Below are 19,338 nucleotides of genomic sequence, written 5' to 3'. Positions count from 1 at the left end.
GGGCGCTCAGTCGGGTCCGCTGTCGCCGTCAGCACGCCGCCCGCAGCAATCCGTCGTTTGGCCGCGGGACTCTAACCCCAAGCCACAGGGGATGTCGCCCTCACATCTCGTTTTTATCCTGGAATCGTATCGAGGCAAAATCACTTGAGAATCGCCTTCCAAGTTTTCTTCCTGGTGCCCTCAGCACATACAAGAAAACCAAGGGGAACAAATGATAAGCACTCGGACTCCCTCGCGACCTGTGTGGCGTCTACGCCTCACGCCCCCGACCCAGGGGTAAGCCAGCGCCCCGCCACAGCCCGCCCTGGCCCGGTCCTCGGGCTCCGCCCCGATCTCCGTCCGGCCTTGCCGGCTTCCTCCGGGCTCCGTGCGGATCTCCGTCCTTCTCGGCCGACTTCCTCCGGGCTCCGCCCCGATCTCCGTCCGGCCTTGCCGGCTTCCTCCGGGTTCCGTCCCGATCTCCGTCCCGCCCGGCCGGCTTCCTCCGGGTTCCGTGCGGATCTCCGTCCTTCTCTGCCGACTTCCTCCGGGTTCCGTCCCGATCTCCGTCCCGCCCGGCCGGCTTCCTCCGGGGTTTGCCCCTGCGCTCCGCCAGCTCGGGCGGGCACTGACTACCCAGAACACCGCGCGCGCCTGGGCTAATTAGCCGAGGCGGCGCTTCCGCGAGCGCGCCGTGCGTCCGGCGGGACTTCTTGCGCTGCGGCAGTGCTCTCGCGGCCTTGGCCGGCCCTGGCAGCCTCTCCTGGTCGCCTGGGCGGTGCGGCCGGAGGCTTCGCGTGCGTGCAGGCGCGGATGGGACTCTGCGGCGCCCCGCCGCGCACCTCGCCGTCCCGCGGACCCATGGCGGCGGCCGAGCGGACGCGCCCCGCGGTGAGTGCTGCGACGCCGCCGCCCGCGTCCCGGACCCCGAGTCGGGCCGCCAGCACCGGCCTGCAGCCCGGCTCCCCGGGTCTGCGGGAGCTGGGAGAGCGCCCCGAGTGAGGGTTTTGAAGCACTTCAGAGGCTGCTCAGTGTCCAGCAGCCTGCGGTAGAGCTGGCGGAGAGGACCGAGGGACAGGAGTGATGAGTCTTGCTAGATCTTGACGGTGGCGCGGCGGGACTCTGGTGCTCCTGGTGAAGGACCCCGCCGAGTTCTCTTCTTATCTGCACGACTGAACGAGCCGAGGGGGCGCAGGTTTCAGGGAGAGATGAGGGTTTGGATTTTGTGGTGGCTCTGAAATGCCCTGGAGTGTAGTTGTAGGGAGGTCAGAAGAGGGGACGGCTTTGTGATGTCCAAGTGGTGACAGTCTCAAACCCGAGGTTCAGATTTAGAGGGGAAACCCAATGGGTTTACTCTGAGGTGAGCCTAGAATGAAGAGAGCTTGGGGCCGGAGGGTGGGGAGGAGTGGGTGGGCCTTGGCTGGCTGCCTCCAGATGGGAGGGCCCCTGGTTCCAAGGGTTGTGTCAGAGGACTAAGGAGCCCGCCTAGGACGATGGACTTAAGAAATCTGTGTAGTTCACCGTTCTGAAGACACAGCAGACAGCTCATTCTTGTGGAGCCTGAGAAAAGCCTGGCTAGCGAAGCAGGCCAGGCCCAGCAAGTGCACAGGTGCCTCTGCTTCTCCTTGGAAATGCAAACTTTAGCTCCAGACTTAACAAATTCTTTCAAGCAACTTGAAATTGAAATGACAACATGTCCCTGTGCCCTCATACAAACATTTGGTCTTTGCCAGGCATTGGTAAGAAAGAACTAGGACCCTTGTAATTTCCTCAGTGAAGTGTCTGGTTTTCCTTACAAGCCCCTTCTCAAAATACCTGAGTTTTATTAAATGACTAAGGGTGACAATACTTACAGTGAGGTCCCTAAAGAGCCTCAAAGTAGGGCTGATCACCCAGATAGACCTAGTGATCATAGGATTTGAACTTTCAGTCCCTCCTTAGGCTTTCGGGGAGGAAAGGTGAGCTGGGAATTAGGTCATATAAAATCTTGGACAAAGAGATTTAGAAAGCTTTCAAGTTGGGAACACTTGGAAGTGTTGGGAGTGTCACACGTCCGGAAGGGGCCTGGATGCACATCTTCTCTTCCTCCAATATCTTGACATATGAAACCTATACATTTTGTTGTTTCTGTGTTACACTCTTAATAATAAACCAGTAAATGTAAGTTGAGTTTTTCTGAATTCTGTGAGTGAATCTAGCTAATTGTGAAACTTAAAGAAGGGGTAATGTAACTCCCAGATTTGTGTCCAAATTGGATAGCATTATAGGTGGCCTGAGCATTAAAGTTACTGGCATCTGAAGTAAGGGTAGTTTTGTATGCCTGAGTTCTTAAACATATGGGTGCAGATGCTGATTACAGGTAGGTAGTTGCAGAATAAAATTGAAGGGTAGAGTGCCCAATTGGTACCAATTAGAGAACTGATATTGGAAAATAACCATATATTTGGTGCCATAAGGAAAATCACAGAAACTCTTAATTATTTGATACAATATCACATTTGTATGAAATCTTAAATGGCAGATTAAAAACACCCAAATTTTCAAAAACATTATAGAAATTTGATCTGTGGTCACTAACAGCTAAACTTAGCGTTGGACATGCATAACACTACCAGGAGGTAGCCACCATGATTGTTTCCATTTTATGAGTGAAGACAGCCTCAGAGAGGTTAGGTCTTTGTTCAGTGGGCTGAGGATCTGAGGTTAAATGCCAGCCTGAGAAAGCTCTTCAGAGCAAGGCAGGAGGGAATAACTAAGCCTCCACAGGTTCCACTCTAATCCTTATCTCATAGACACCCTCTTTCCACAGAGTTCCATGGCAGCAGAAGGGTTTGAGGAACCATCACAGGTAGGTAAAGAAGTCCCAGACCCTCACTGACCTTGCTCCTCACACCCATGATCCTAGTACACAAATTCAGGTGATAGTGGTGTCCTGGGACTTGATGTGTCCTGAATCCTTGGAACCCTGGGGTCACCTGAGGCCCAGGATCCTTAATTATGGTCAGAAATTATATTTCTAAGTCAGCTAATAGGATGAGGTGCTGGAACGTTTCCTGGGCAAAGGAACAAATTGCATGTCCAAGTGCTAGGAGATGAGAATGGCTTGGGGGGGTTGAAGAAGTTGCAAGTCTCTGTCGTGCCTTCTGGGAACAGAGAAGGAGGGATAGGAGTTATCCCGGAGTGGCAGGTTGAGGAGCAAAGGCCTCTACCAGGGGTGCAGGAAACGTGGAGGGTTTGAAGCAAAGCAGGGAATTTTATAACACAGATTTAAGGCTTTTTTAACACTCCTGGTGAGTGCCAATAGGAGCCTACATACCTGTGAATCTGAAGTGGGGGGCGGAGTGGAGTTTCTCAGTCTCTTGTCAACAGGGATGATTTTCTGCTGGATATGGTAAGAGAGCAATCAGGAATGACCTCAACATTTTTGGCATTAATGAATGAAAGTGTGGAAGTGCCAGTTGCTGAGGTGGAACATAAATGGTAGGATTATGTAAAAGAAATACTATCATGAGGAGATTTATCTTTTTACTTAAATATTTTTATTAAAGTCGGTTTTTGTTTTTAGAGCACTTTTAAGCTCATAGTAGAATTGACAGCAAAGTACAGAGATTTCCCAAATACTCCTGTTGTTGCACACGAATACTGTTTTAGTCAGCTTTTCATTGCTGACAGTAACAGTTTTAGAGGAGGAAAAGTTTATTTAAGCATCACAGTTTCAAAGGTCTCAGTCCGTAGATAGCTGGCTCCATTGCGTTGGGCCCAGGGTAAGGCAGAACATTGTGGCAGAGGAGTGGAGGAGGAAAGTGGCCCAGGACATGCCAGGAAGCAGACAGAGTGCTCACTCACCAGGGTCAAAATACAAACCTCAAAGGCATGCCCCAGTGAACTACCTCCGGCCATACCCTACCTGCCTACAGTTATCACCCAATGAATCCCTGTCAGGGGATTATGATTTGGTTAAAACTTATGACCCACTCACTTCATGTCTGAACTTTTTTGCATTGTCTCACACATGAACTTTTGGTGGACACCTAACAGCTAAACCATAATGCAGGCTCTCACTTATTATCAGTATTTCTCACCAGAGTGGTACGATTGTTGCCATTAAATTTATGCCTGCACATCATAATCGCCCATAGTCACCAAGTTCATCTTGTGTTTACTCTTGGTGTGACACATAACAGACTGGACAAATGCAGAGAAACATGTATTCATCATGAGGGCATCGTGCAGAGTATTTCCTTTGCTGTTAAAGTCCTCTATTCATCCTTTCCGTTTCCAGCCCCTAAAGATCACTGATCTTTCTACCATTTCCATAATTTTGTTTTTCCAAAATACCATATAGTAGGAATCATTCAGTGTGCAGCAGTGTTTTATTCACATATTCGTCTCCCTAAGGACCTCTTGGTGGCTTCCAAGCTTTCGCAGTTTTACCTGTAGCTGCTGTAAACGTCCAGGTCCAGGGTTTTGTGTGGCAGGTTTGTGATGTCTTTGGGTCAGTACTAAAGATCTGTACTATTGGGTCATATGACAAGGGTGTTTGGCTTCGTAGAAAACGGCCAGACTGCCTTCCGTGGTGCTGTTCCACTGTTGATTCCCACCAGCAGAGAGTCCTCTGCTACTCCACATTTCATCAGCACATAGTGGCATCTGTTCCATGTAGAAGTGTCTTGTTCTGATTTGCATTTCCCTAATGACATGATATAGAGCATCTTTCCATGTGTTTATTTTCCATCTTCATATCTTTAATGTTTCCATCTTTGACTTATTTTTAAATTATGTTGGTTGATTTCTTCTTGATTTTTAAGAATTCTTGAAGACACCTTTTGATGTTACACATAACAGTTCTTTATCAGATGTTTCTTTTGCAAATCTTTTGGTCTGTGGCCTTTCATTCTTAGCACAGTGTCCTTCACAGAGCAGAAATTTTGCATTTTAAGTAAATTTAGCTAGTTATCATGGATTTCATTTTTGATGCTCTCTAAAAAAAGTAAACAAACCCAAAGTCATCCATATTTTCTCCTGTGTTATCTTCTAGGAATTCTATCATTTTACATTTGGCATTTAGTCTGTGGTACATGTTCAGTTAATTTACGTGAAGGCTGTGAGATTTCTCTTACTTTGTTTGGTGTGCAGATATCCAGATGTTCAGTTCTGTTGAAAAAGTTCTTGTAGCTCCATTGTCTTTACTGCTTTTTCAAAGATAGTTTGACTTTTTTTTTTTTTTTTTTTTTTCTGGTACTGGGGATTGGGCCCAAAGGTGCTTAACTACTGAGTCGCATCCCCAGCCCCTTTTTTAAATTTTCATTTTGAGATGAGATCTCTCTAAGTTGCTTAGGGCCTTGCTAAGTTGAGACTGGCCTCAAATTTCTGATCCTCTTACCTCAGCCTTCTAGTTGCTGGGAACACATCTGGCAGAGCAGCTGACTTTTATGTGAGTCTTTCTATGTACTTGTCTTCTGTTCCCCTGGACTGTTTATCCATTCTCTCACTAGTTCCTCGCTGTCTTATTAAGATACCTCATTAGTCAGTCTTCAAGTTGGACGGGGTCGGGTCTCCAGCCCTTTGTTACGCTTCAGTACTGGGCTGGCTCTTCTGACTTTGTGCCTTTCCATGTAAGTTTTAAAATCAGTTGATCCATGTCTGCAAAACACCTGGCTGGGGTTTTGACTTAGATTGCATTGAATTTGTAGGCCAAATGGTAAAGAACTGACATGGAACAACACTGACTCTTCCTACTGAGGAACATAGAATATCTATTTTTAAGTTCTTTTAAAATTTCTTTTGTCAGAGTTCTGTACTCTTCCTCATATAGATCTTATATATCATTTAGATTTATCCTAAGTATTTCATTGTTTGGTGCCAATGTAAGTGGCATCATGTTGTAATTTCAAATTATTGTTGATACATAGGAAATAAACTGACTTATATAGTAACCTTTTATCCTGTAACCTTTCTATATATTTTTTTAGTTTTAGGAGTTTTTTTGGTCATTTCTTACAGGTTTTCTATGTAGACAGTCATGTCATTCATTAAAAAAATACAGTTTTCTTTCTTTCACTCCAGATACCTTTTATTTCATTTTCTTATTGTGTTAGTGAGGAATTTCAGTGTGATATTGAAAAACAGTGGTGGGAGGGGACATTCTTGCCTTGTTCCTGATTTTGGTGGAACAGCTTTGAATTTCTCATCATTAAATATATCTTCTGCAGGTTTTTTATAGATAGCTTTTATCAAGTTGAGAAAGTACCCTTCTCTTCCTGGTTTATTTCATTTTTATAATGAATGAGTGTCAGACTTTGTCCAATGCTTTTTCTCTATCAATTGATATAGTCATATTTTTTTTCTTATTTAATCTATTGATGTCATGGGTTACATTAATTGACTTTTGAAAATTCAGTCAGCCTTATAAGTCCTACTTGATTGTAGTGTATAATTCTTTTTATATATTGTTGAATTCCATTTGCTAATATTTTCTTGAGTATTTTTGCATCTGTGGTAATGAGGGGTATTAGTCTGTAGTTTTCTTTCTTATACTCTTTTTTATTTTGATTATAGGATAATTCTGGCTAGAAAGAAATAACTGGTAGAACTGGTAGGTATTTCTTCTAATTTTATCCTCTGAAAGAGATTGTAGAGAGTTGGTATAATTTTGGTTTTGTGTAAATTTTGTCAGATTATGTCTTTCAAGAAATCGATCCATTTCATCAGCTTATGAAATTGTGGGCATAGAATTATTGGTAGTATTTCTATTACTATCCTTGTAATTTGCATGGGATCTTTAGTGGTGTCCCCTCTTTCATATCTGATGTTAGTAATTTGTGTTCTCCCTCTTAACATTCTTAGTCTGGCTAAATAGGGGCTTATCAATTTTTATTGACTCCCCCCCCCAACCACTTACTAGTTCCATCGATTTCCTGTTTTCGTTCTCATCGACTTGTGTTCAAGTTATTTCTTTCCTTCTAATTACTTCAGATTTAAATTGCTCTTATTTTTTTTCTAGTATGTTTTTTTTTTTCAGGTTTAGATGATTAATGCAAGGTCTCTTCTTCTTTCTGATATTTGGTTTAGCCCCATAACCGTTCTTCCAAGCACTGCTTTCACTGTAACATGCAGGTTTGGTAAGTTCTGTTTTCATTTCATTTAAATTTCTCTGGAATGTTTCGATTTTGATCCATGAGTCATTTAGAAGTGTTGTTAATGTCCATCTTTGTGTAGTTTTCCATCTCTTTCTGTTATTGCTTTGTAGGTTAATTCCATTGTGATTTGATAGTGGACTTTGTATGGTTTCTGGCTGTGGGAGTTGGTGTTCTGCAGTTACTAAGTACCCTGTGGTTTTCAGTGCACCTTTGAAACTAATCCAAGTCCACATCCAAATAGCACTGTCCTGTTTTTGTGGGCACTTAAAATAGTCCTTAAATTAATAATTCTGCCTTCCTGCCCCCTTATAATTCCTGTCATTTGCCCTTGCTCTCTCATATCATTCTGTCATTCACTTTATTTATAAAATTGCTTTATTTATAAAATACAGGCAAACATAATCAAATTTGTTGATCATAATTATGAATGAACTATGATGTTAGTTTATGAATAACAAAAATGCAGTTTTTCCATTTTACTTTTACCTATTTCTTCTTTAATGCTCTTCTTTTATGTAGATTTGTGTTTCTGGTCTGTATCATTTTTTCTGCTCTCTGGAGAGTTCTAACCTAGATGTGATGGTGCATACCTATAATCCCAGCTGCCAGTGAGGCTGAGGCAGGATGATTCAAAGTTTGAAGCTAGCTTGGGGAATTTAGTGGATTTGTCTCTCTCTCTTTTTTTTTTTTAAGGGCTGGGAATGTAGCTCAGCAGTAGAGCTCAATTTGGGTTTAATCCCCAGTATTGCCCCCACCCCGCAACACAATTTATTTTAATATTTTTTAAAATTAATTAATTAATTAATTTTTGCATTACGATTCTTAATACACCTTTATACCACAGTTTATCATATCTCTGATTATATATAAGGTATGTTGACACCAAATTCACATCTTCATACATGTATTTTATATAATGATGACCGTCTCCTTTTAATATATTTTTTTTTTAATTTTTTATTGTTGGCTGTTCAAAACATTACATAGTACTTGATATATCATATTTCACAATTTGATTCAAGTGGGTTATGAGCTCCCATTTTTACCCCATATACAGATTGCAGAATCACATCAGTTACACATCCATTGATTTACATATTGCCATACTAGTGTCTGTTGTATTCTGCTGCCTTTCCTATCCTCTACTATCCCCCCTCCCCTCCCCTCCCCTCCCCTCTTCTCTCTCTGCCCCCTCTACTGACATTCGTTTGTCCCCCTTGTATTATTTTTCCCCTTCCCCTCACTTCCTCTTGTATGTACTTTTGTATAACTCTGAGGGTCTCCTTCCATTTCCATGCATTTTCCCTTCTCTCTCCCTTTCCCTCCCACCTCTCATCCCTGTTTAATGTTAATCTTCTTCTCATGCTCTTCGACCCTACTCTGTTCTTAGTTACTCTCCTTATATCAAAGAAGACATTTGGCATTTGTTTTTTAGGGATTGGCTAGCTTCACTTAGCATAATCTGCTCTAATGCCATCCATTTCCCTGTAAATTCTATGATTTTGTCATTTTTTAATGCAGAGTAATACTCCATTGTGTATAAATGCCACATTTTTTTTATCCATCCTTTTAATATTTTTTGAAGACATTTTTATTAGCTACAACAATCTTTGATTTTGGTTTGTCCAAGAAAGTCTCTGTAGTTTTTTTTCCCCCTTCTGAATGATACTTTCACAGGGTACATAACTTTAGGTTGGTGCATTTTTTTTCTCATGATACTTCTTTACTTTCTTCATGTTTGCATGATTTCTGAAGAGAAGTCAGATATGATTCTTATCTTTGCTCTTACATAAAGTATTTATTCTTTCAGCCTTTTTTCAGGGTTCTTTATCTTTGATAATGTACAAATGAAGCATAATAATGCTTAGTTGTAGTTTTTTGGGGGTATTTATCCTACTTAGTGATCACTGAACTTTCTGAATCTGGGGTTTGGTGTCTGGCATGAATTTGGAAAAATTGCAGTTATTATGGTTTCACATATTTCTTCTGTTCCTTTTTCTCCTTGTATCCTAGTATGTCACACGTTTTGTAATTTTCTCATAATCATTGGATATCCTGGTTTTATTTTTGTTCTGTTTTATTTATTGGGGATTTTGTGTTTGTGCACTTTACTTTTCTATTTTTGAAGTTTCTATTTATCCTCAAACTTGTGGGTTCTCTTCTCAGCCTTCTCTGATCTGCTTAGCCCTTCAGAGGCAGTCTTCATCTTGGTACAGTGTTTTTGATCTGTATTTCTGATTCTTTCTCAAGATTTCTGTCCATTCTTGTGTATTCTCTTTCCTTTATCCATTAGAGCGCTCAGCATCTGAATCACAGGGTTCATGATTCTAACATCAAGGTCTGGTTTTCATATTTGCTCTTTTTCTTCAGATTGTGGTTATTTATTTATTTATTCATTTTTGGCTTTTTGGTATGCTTTATAATTTTTTTCTTGTTAGCCAGATGCAGATATCTGGTAAAAGAAGCTGTTGTAAATAGTAATGTAGTGAGAGAGGAAAGAAGGGGGAGAGGAAGCATTTAGTAATGCAGTAAGGTGTTTGGGGGAGAGGAAGCATTCTAATTACTGCCATTAGGTCTCAGTTTTTAGTGAGCCTATGCTTCTGAACTAAAATCCACAAGCCTTTCTCAAGTTTATAAGTTGGCAGTTCAAGACGACTACCAGAGTGAGTTAGTGGGTATTTCCCTTCCCCTCAGGCTGTTAACCTTGCAGATTAGGCTCAGGTCAACTCAGGTATCCGAGGGAGTGCTTTGTTTAGAAGAATGAGTGCTATGGACTCCTATCACTGAGTCCTCCTGGGGTTTTTAGCTTTCAAAGTTGTTCCCACTGAACCTCGAGAAGATCATGGTTTGTAGTCCAGCTTTCCTAACCCAGCTTCTGTGGGGTTTCTTTTCATGAGTCAACTCCGGAAGCCTCTACTCCTTGTATTTTTTTTGTCTGTTTTTCTAGTCACGGGGACAGCAATTTGTCCTGTGTCTTACAAGTGTTAGAGTGTTCATTTTCCAGCCTGTTCAACTGTGTGTTTGCTGTTGTGAGATAGTGGTGGTAGGTTTTCAGATGTGGAGTCCCATTTGGGGGCAGCGGAGTGCAAGCGTCAGGTGTGCAGCAGCTGGAAGAGCTGAGGGAAGGCATTCTAGTGGAGGCTTTCACTGGCTGGTGGTTGGCATGTGGACTGGGGCAGATCAAAGATGTGGCCCTTCAGGCCATAGTGGCAGTGCTGCTGGTGGGGAAGGGTGGGCAAAATATTGTCTAGTTGCTGGGTTCCTGTGTGGTCGCTGGGTCAAAGTAGTGATCATCATGGAGACGATGAGGGTGTGTAAGGATACGATGGGGAATGGATCTGACTGGCAGAAGGGGCTTTAACTGGGGGATGGATAAGAGATTCATTCAGGGCGAAGCAGCAATGGAGGTCAAATGACACTGAGGCCAGGGCTAGTGGTTCTGCCCTCTGTTGACTGTCTTTTCAATGACTCTTTCTGGAGCCTGAGGTGTTCTGACAGGATGGCAGCTCAGGCTAGAAGCAGATGAAATCCCTGGGAGAATCCTTCGGCTTGGAGTGAGATAATTGGGGACTGAGTTCGAAAGCCATTGTCAGAGTAGGGCAGCAAGGTCAGTAACAAGGAAGAAGAGACCCTGGCTACTTGAGTTTTGCCCAGGACTCCAGTGCTAGAATGAGGAGCCAGGCCACTGGAATGGTCTTGGAGATGCTGGAACTGCCTCTGGCTTTCTGTATAGAAGACTGGAGGGTACTGTGCCCTGGGTGTTTGACAAGCACATGAGCAACAAGACACGGGGAAGCAGAGCAGGATCTGAGATGGACCAGGGAAGTAGTGTTGTTAGGGATATAGCCATCATGGTCTGGAGATACGAGGGAACTTCAGGCTCCAGAGCAATAAGCAGATGGAGAGGGAGTGTTAATGGATGTGTTCAGGACTTAAACCCTGGAGTTGAGCACAGATGGGTATAGGTGGCATGATCTGGGGCCCCAGGGAATTGGGCAGGAGCGTGGCTGAGATTCTACATACCAGGCCCAGAGCTCAGATGATGCTCCATTTCACCTTGTGGTCATGAGAGCTGGAGATGTGATCACTGGGTGTGAGGGGTGGCAGGGAACAGTAACATCAGGGTCTGTGTTTCCTCTGCATTGGGGAGGTAGGGTGGAGGGTGAGGTACCAGGGACCTGGGTATTGAGGCTGCTCATGAACTCATCTGCCCCATTGTGACAGGGCCATGTGACCTTTGAGGAAATCGCTGTGTACTTCTCCCAGGAGGAGTGGGGGCTCCTTGATGACGCTCAGAAACATCTGTATCATGATGTGATGCTGGAGACCTTTACACTCGTGGCCTCAATGGGTAAGGTCCCTCACAACCACACTGCTGGGCTCTGTGCTTTCCTTTCGTTCCCCTGTCCTTCCCAGAGCAGGACCATGACCTCTGCCCACTCCCTGGCCTCCTGACACTGCTGATTGTCAGGCCTGGGCTAGCCCTAGCCCTAGCAGCCCTAGCCTCTGCTGTTCTGAAGCTTGTAGTTAGTGTTGGTGTTCAGAATCTTGCAGTCTGTCCAACCACTGCCACTTGGTTTTGCCACTCTGCTAAAGTGACTGCTGAGGGTTCCCTGGACTTTAGTGGGCTTTTCTTGGCACCTGCCTACCTAGGAATCACAGGTATTTACATGCTACATGTGTTGGGAACACTAGGGTGTGACAGTAGGACCTGCCCCCCACCCCCTTCAAGATTTTTCTGTAGTAAATTTCTCTTCTGTCATCTTTCATGGGTTAGGATGATCTGAGCTCGTGTTAGTCACTCAGTTACCTGTTTTCCCTTAGGACTTTACCTTCAGGTCCCAAATGTTCTCCCAACTTGAGTGGAGGTAGGGGAGAACAGTGTTCCCTGGCAGGGTGCAGAAGTTTCCAGTCTTTTTTTTTTTTAAACAGCAAAGAGGCGTTTATTGCGAGCTAACTCAGTCCTCCACACACACAGCAACTGGTGACGCTGAGAGGCTCCGAGCCCAGGGTTTACAGCAGTTTTATACACTCTTTGGGGAAGGGAAGGACTTCATATACATCATAGCATCTCTTAGCAAATTATCACACATGGCGGGAAAATCATAAAACAACTCGATTAGCACAGTCACTGGCGGGAACAAGTTGGGTAGGGGTGATTGGTTACTACAAGAGGGGGATTCATTTGAAATGATTGGTTTAGGCCACGAGGGGAGTACGTGCTGAACTACATGGTTTCCCAACACGTTATCAACCCAAGTTTCCAGTCTTAACAAGAAGGGTATATGGGTTCTGGAATTGTGAGCTGAAACTGTGGGAGGGTACACATTCAGGGCTGAGCTCAAATCATATCAGGCAGATGTTTTGTGCTCCCCACTGTTTTGATGCCAAGGCTCATGGTCATACCTTATTCCTATATTTCTTCCACCTACTTGTCATTTTGCCTACTTGTCACTTCAGCTGTGACTTCTGATCCCTGGCTGTTCCCTACCTCTACATCCACTGCATCTCTCCGGTTCCTCTGCTTCTGTAGTTGCTCCAACATTAGCCCACACCTCATGAGCTGTGAGACATGTTTAAGTATTTAAGTAGCCTTGAAAGCACCAGCTGCCTTGGTGCAGCTGTGCTTTCTTGGGGTAGGACACACCTTCTATGCAGTTCTCACCTGTCTCCAGAAGACAGGTCACACTGAGAACCACTGACATGGGAAGGAGGTGTAGACCCTGCCCGTCTTCCCACAACGACACCCGTTCCATGTTTTCTTGATGGTTGTAGGGCCTCTCCTACATTCTGAACCCTGGAGGCTCACTACCAAACAACCTTATGTTTTTTGACCTACCCTAGCTCTTTTGTCCTAGAAACAAACCTAGGGATTCTCCTGCTGGGCCGTCTCCTCCCACCAGAGTCACCCTTCACCTGCATTCTTGTGCTTTCAGGTTGTTGGCATGGAGTAGAGAAAATGGGCCATTCTGAGCAGATTCTTTCCATAGGAATATCACAGGCCAGAACTCCAGCACCAAGTCCTTCTATTTCAAATGCTCATCCCTGTGAGATGTGTATCCAGTTCACAAAAGACTCTTTGCACCTGACTGGACACCAGGGAATACTTCTGGGGCAGAAACCATACATATGTGTGACATGTGGAAAACAGTTCTCATTAAGTTTGAAACTAAAACAGAACCAGAAGCAACACAGTGGAGAGAAACACATCATAAGGGGAGAGAACGGAGCCTTGCTCATCTGCAGAGTCCCTGTGTCAGATAGCTTTTTTATATGCAGAGATGTAGAGAAGGACTTCCCAGCCAGTCTCGACCTTCTGCAGCATCAGACTGTCCTTGGCAGAGAATGTTCACTGAGAAGCCAAGAGACCTTTCATATTCAGCCAAGACAGTACAAACATAGCAGATTCAAGCAAATTTTCAATGAGAGGGTTCACACCATTGAACATCACAGAGTTCACACTGGAGAAAAAGCTAATGAACATAGTGAATGTGGGAAATCTCTGAGCTCCAAATACTTACTTGTAGAGCAACAGAGAACACATAATGGAGAAAAGCCTCATGTGTGCAACACATGTGGGAAATCATTTCGCCACAAACAAACCCTCATTGGGCATCAGCAGAGAATCCACACTGGAGAAAGGTCTTATGTGTGTGTTGAATGTGGGAAATCCCTGAGCTCCAAATACTCTCTTGTTGAGCATCAGAGAACCCATAATGGAGAAAAGCCTTATGTGTGCAATACATGTGGGAAATCATTCCGTCACAAACAAACATTTGTTGGGCACCAGCAGAGAATCCATGCTGGAAAAAGACCTTATGTGTGCATTGAGTGTGGGAAATCTTTTATTCAGTCTTCTGACCACATTCGACATCAGAGAATTCATAGTGGAGAAAGGGCTTATGCATGTAGTGAATGTGGGAAATCCTTCATCTACAAACAATCACTTCTTGATCATCAGAGAATGCACACTGGAGAAAGGCCCTATGAATGCAATGAATGTGGAAAGGCCTTCATCCACAAGAAAAGACTTCTTGAGCATCAGAGAGTCCACACTGGAGAAAAGCCTTATGTGTGCATTAAATGTGGGAAGTCCTTTATTCGGTCTTCTGACTACATTCGGCATCAGAGAATTCACACAGGAGAACGGGCTTATGAGTGCAGTGAGTGTGGGAAAGCCTTCATCTGTAAACAAACACTTCTAAAGCATCATAGAATCCACACTAGAGAAAAGCCTTACCAATGCAGAGAATGTGGGAAAGGCTTCTACACTGAGGATAAACTTCTTCAGCACCAGAGAATTCACATCAGAGAACAAACATACAACTGCAGTGAGTGTGGGAAAGGCTTCAGCCACAAAAAAAGACTTCTTGAGCACCAGAGGACCCACACTGGAGAAAAGCCATGTGAGTGCAGTGAATGTGGGAAATGCTTTCGACATCGCACCAGCCTCATTCAGCATCAGAAAGCACACAGCGGAGAGAGGCCTTTCATCTGTACTGCTTGTGGGAAGTCCTTCCTTTACAAAAACAAACTCATTGAGCACCAGAGGATCCACACAGGAGAAAAACCCTATGAGTGCAGTGAATGTGGGAAAGCCTTCAACAAGAGATATTCCCTTGTCAGGCACCAAAACATTCATGCAAGAGGAAGGCTCTAGCCTTTCATGGAACAGACCTTTCATCTGATCTGCCACACAAAAGTTGAACCTCATACCTCTGAAGATCAACAATTGGAAGATTCGCTACAGGACCCAAGTGCTTGGGAAGCTTAGTGCCCTAACTTGCACTTTGTAACCCACCTAGTACTGAAGCAGACACTACATTGTGGTATATCCCAGTGCCCCATCAGTCACTCTGATGCACTTGTGGGGGCTGGGGGCGGATACAGATGTGTGTGCTCACCAAACCCTGAAGGGAGCCTTGGTGAATGTGAGCCTGACAGGGTCCTCTTCCATTCTGCTGAACTGTTCAGGGCATAGACAAGACCCTGCAGAGCAGTCTGGGTTCTGGTGGTCTGCAGAGGTTTACCTTTTGTATGCATATTGTTTTTTCTGTGTGGTTGCCATTGTGGAATTTTTCCTGCTCCACATCACCCAAGAGGGAAGTGGCCTGTATCACCATGTGCTGATATATGCACTGATAAACACCTTATTGGTATTACCTAAGCCATCTTTAATCTGGGAGGTTGTGCGTATTGTGTGGTGTGGGTCTGGAACAGAATTGTGTCCTTTTGCCATGAATGGTGAACAGTCTGTGGGCCTCAGCTTTCAGTGCTCCAAGGGCACAGTATGATTGTAGAAGTAGTCTTCATTGTCATTGCTTCCCAAGGTCTTCTAGAAAATAATGCAGAGCTGTGTGGTCCTAGTTATATGGTTTGGGTGTCAGTTGTGTTTGTAGGTCTAACAGTCTTACTAAGAAGAGGCATTTATGACAGACTCCAGTGCTGTGATACTTATGGGTTGTTCCTGTGTTCTTAGTGATGCTCCATATTTTCTAACACTCTTTCAGTGTAGCTATGTCCCCTGAAGGGCAGAATCAGGTAGGTGTTATTGGCTGGATGAGCCAGGTAAGAATAATTGGTCCAGAGATCTAGTGCAATAAGTAGGGGTTGGAGAAGATCACAGCAAGTACAAAGAATGTGTCTCACCGTAGGTCATCCAAACATGTCCATGTTACTACCATGGCATTGTTTGGGGATGCATAGGAATTCTTAGGTTCTCTGGACCTTTCCTTCTGCTGTGGCCAATCTTTTATCAGGATATATGACCTAGGTTTAATGGACCTCAATCACTGCTGGACTAATTTTGAGTTGACTCCTGCACAGGCAGGAAAGCAAGGCTTGAAGGAAAATAGACCTGGGTCAAAGTGTTGGCTTTGTGGCTCATCTAGGTATCCAGGTGTCACAGATGAGAATTATCTTCATTGCTTTCCATCTGCTGCCACTGGTGGGAATCTCCTGTACTTAAGAGATGAATCCCTAACCATATACATACATCTATGTCACCACATAGTCTGGTTTACCAGAAAGGCATAGATGCAAATTTTGGGGTATAAAAACTACTGGGGATTGAACCCAGGGATGCTTAACCACTGAGCCACAACCCCAGACCCTGCCCCTTTTTATATTTTAGAGACAGGTCTTGCTGAGTTGCTTGGGGCCTTCCTAAATTGCTGAAGCTGGCTTTGAACTTGTGATCTTCCTGCCTCAGCCTTCCAAGCTGCTGGGATTACAGACACGTGCCACTGTGCCCGGCTATTCCTGTAATCTTGATAAAAGTGTTGTTATAAACATAAGCCTGTGTCTTCTCCCAGTCTGTCTTTCTATTCATTTTATTTCACTTGGTTTTCCAAAAAAAAGTTCTTTATTATGAAATCTAATTGGTCCATTTCTTCCTTTACTAATTTTTGTTTTGGTGAAGAGACATATACCTGATTTAAAGATATTAGGCAGCCCTGGAAGGGCAGTCCCTGCCCCCCACCCCTTGGGTCAAAGCCCCAAATACCAGAGCATAATATAGAAAATAAGTACTGACAATATAGAAAATAAGAAAATGTAGTCAATACAGAAAGATATCGAAAATTCCTAATTAACGAGATTTGCAAAACATACACAAAAAACTAAAATACCCCAAACAAAAATTCAGACCTAAATGAGAGGAGAAATACATGTATTTGAACACACACTGAAATACATGGGATTGAACACTCATTGTGTCCTAAATTGGTCATAGGTCGAATGTAATACCAGTCAAAATCATAGTGGTCTCTTCATGTAGAAATTAACAACTGGATCTGAATTGGTAAGGAAATGCAGAGGACCGAGGACTGTCCAAACACTTTTGGGAAAGAAGGAAGTTGGAGTATATGACCTGAACTCAAGACTTGCTATGAACACATCAATCAGGACATGAAGATGCTAGCATAAACACAGAAATATAAATGTAGCAGTTGTAAAGTACAGGTGGAATGTACATAAATCAGCTGATGTTCAATGAAGGCACAAAGGCAACTCAGTGGAAAGAATAATCCTAAGTCAGTGTTTCTGTACCAGGTTAGTATTCATAATTTTTAAAAATTAGATTACAATTCTGGACATAAGTAGAAAACCTAAAGTATAGAAGGACACATCTGATCTTTGGATCAACTTAGGACATAATAAGTGTTCAGTCCGTAATGAAGTATCTCTTCTCACTGTCTGCAGTGCTCAGTTATCTGCATTGTCTTCCAAATCTTACATGTCTCTCAAGTATTCCCTATCCTGATGCTATTGTCAATAGCATGGTATTGGTTTTATTTTGTTTTCTCTGTTTTCAGTCCTAGGGGGACTGCCCCTTCCAGGACTACCTAATTCCTAGAGATAATAAATGACTCCCTCAGGATCGTGACTTTTACATACAAACCAATTCAGAGGCCACCTCCAAACAATCTTACTAAAGTCATGGCAAGCCAGTATTTCTGCTGCCCTGCCTCACCCCAGGACCCAGGGTCCAGACATCTAGGAGTCACCCCTGGGGCCCAGAATTATCAAACTCTTCAGTCTCAGCGTGGCACACCTATCCCGCCCTGCCCCTTCCTTTTTGCAGAAGTCTCCTCATGACCCTGGGCTGAGCTCTCCTCCCTTTTGTTCGTGGCTGACCCTTGTCCTTTCTCTTGGCATGGATTTTTTTTCTCTTTTGGGCATTTTTGAGTGAACATTTTCTTCACGACAGCCATTTCTGTTGGTGACTGTTGGTTTACCATATCCGAGTAAAACAAATTCCAGGTTTTCTTTTGAGGTACTATTTTTTTTTTTTTTTTTTTTAAAGAGAGAGGAGAGAGAGAGAATTTTAATATTTATTTTTTTAGTTTTTTCAGCGGACGCAACATCTTTGTTTGTATGTGGTGCTGAGGATCAAACCCAGGCCACACACATGCCAGGAGAGCACGCTACCGCTTGAGCCACATCCCCAGCCCTCAAGATACTAATTTTTGAAGGCAATGATTTCTCAATTGTTAAATACATAGAAACAATCATTTATTTTAAATGGATCTTATGTCCTTCAAACTTCAGGAACTGATTCTAGTAGGTATTTTTTAGGTTTATTAGGGATTTCTGTCATTTTTATAGACATCAGAGAATTTTCTCCATAAAATACTTTTGCTTCATTCTTATCAATTCTGGCAATTTTTATTGCCTAATAATAGTGGCTAAAACTTTCTGTTCATTACTGAATAGAAGTCTAATGTCTCTTCAAAACTTTCAGTACAATGTTTAATGAAAGTCTTCTTTTACCTGGCTTTAATTTGTCTAATTTTTATGAGTTTCTTACAGCAGAATCTGCCATTTTTATTTTCCGTTCTGGAGATCCAATCCCAGTGTGGCAAATGCTAAGGTAGAACTCTGTGGTTGAGCCACACCCCAGCCCATGGCTGGGTGGCAGTCGTCACTCCCAGTACAGTAAGTCATTATCATGTCTCTTCATGGAAGCACCTCTCTTTGAACTCAGGCCACAGGGACAGGAAGCAAACATTTCACTTTCATTTTCATGGTGAGTGATGGCATTCACATTTCCACCCCTCGATTCCTAGACCACTGAGTTCTGGCTTTGGGACATTACCATTTCTCAGAATCAATTCATAGCGTGTACAGCCTCTTGGGGAACCTTACCTCAGCCCTGCAAGGCATTGCCCCCTGGCTGGTGCTGTAACTGGGTTCGAAATCCACTCGACCTGTGGAGCCCACCGGTCTGGGCTGTGTTCCTTCCCGTGTTCCCCGTGGGAAGACCTGTGAATTCCGTGAGCATGGCCTGCTGCCACCCTTTATTTGCTGTGATCTGATTTCCTTGGAAGCAGTGTGTGGAATGCTGTGATGGGGAGTTAGGCGTCACAGACATCCACTTCTGGTAGCTTTGGGAGGTGTGTTGTGTTCAGGGAAAGCAAATCTATATCCAAGTGTGTATTTCAATAGGACCAAAAAATCACCGCTTCCATGACAGAGGTAGTCCAGCATCATCACCTGCCAAGTGCTGCCTGTCCACCCCAGGGGTCCTCTGATCTGCAAAAGCCCCTACTCTGACTGGGAAGTGGTTCAGGACCTCCTTCTGGTAGTCCGCAAGAGTTACTCTGGTGAAGACCAAGAGAGTGGCGGACATGTTGACAGTATAAATTTTTGGCAGTGAAGAGGTTCCTTTATTAAGGGACTCTGCCTCATACGAGGGATTCCAGTTCTATAGACTAAC

The 19,338-nt window shown here is 43.7% G+C and overlaps 1 protein-coding gene across 2 annotated transcripts; it reads left to right on the top strand.

The window, feature by feature from the left end:
* The first annotated feature begins 713 nt into the window (after positions 1-713).
* On the top strand, positions 714-16,498 carry Znf549 (zinc finger protein 549). 2 transcript variants are annotated; one of them, XM_071604564.1, is made up of 4 exons: positions 714-870; positions 2,789-2,827; positions 11,343-11,469; positions 13,055-16,498. In XM_071604564.1, exons 1-4 carry the CDS (start codon positions 793-795, stop codon positions 14,776-14,778), a joined length of 1,968 nt encoding a protein of 655 aa, XP_071460665.1. In that variant the 5' UTR covers positions 714-792; the 3' UTR covers positions 14,779-16,498. The 2 variants fall into 2 exon arrangements, with proteins under 2 accessions (XP_071460665.1, XP_071460666.1); XM_071604565.1 differs by lacking the exon at positions 2,789-2,827.
* The last annotated feature ends 2,840 nt before the right edge of the window (positions 16,499-19,338 follow it).

The sequence above is a fragment of the Marmota flaviventris genome, chromosome 18 (assembly GCF_047511675.1).
Source record: "Marmota flaviventris isolate mMarFla1 chromosome 18, mMarFla1.hap1, whole genome shotgun sequence".
NCBI lineage: Eukaryota > Metazoa > Chordata > Mammalia > Rodentia > Sciuridae > Marmota > Marmota flaviventris.
The sequence above is the reverse complement of the archived record's forward strand: the minus strand, read 5'-3'. Positions and strand labels throughout refer to the sequence as shown.

Bases quoted from the DNA above. Each gene is read 5' to 3' on its own strand.
- Znf549 (XM_071604564.1), top strand. From the start codon at position 793: ATGGGACTCTGCGGCGCCCCGCCGCGCACCTCGCCGTCCCGCGGACCC. The intron at 871-2,788 runs GTGAGTGCTGCG...CTCTTTCCACAG, and splicing joins CCGAGCGGACGCGCCCCGCG to AGTTCCATGGCAGCAGAAGG. The intron at 11,470-13,054 runs GTAAGGTCCCTC...TTGTGCTTTCAG, and splicing joins TACACTCGTGGCCTCAATGG to GTTGTTGGCATGGAGTAGAG.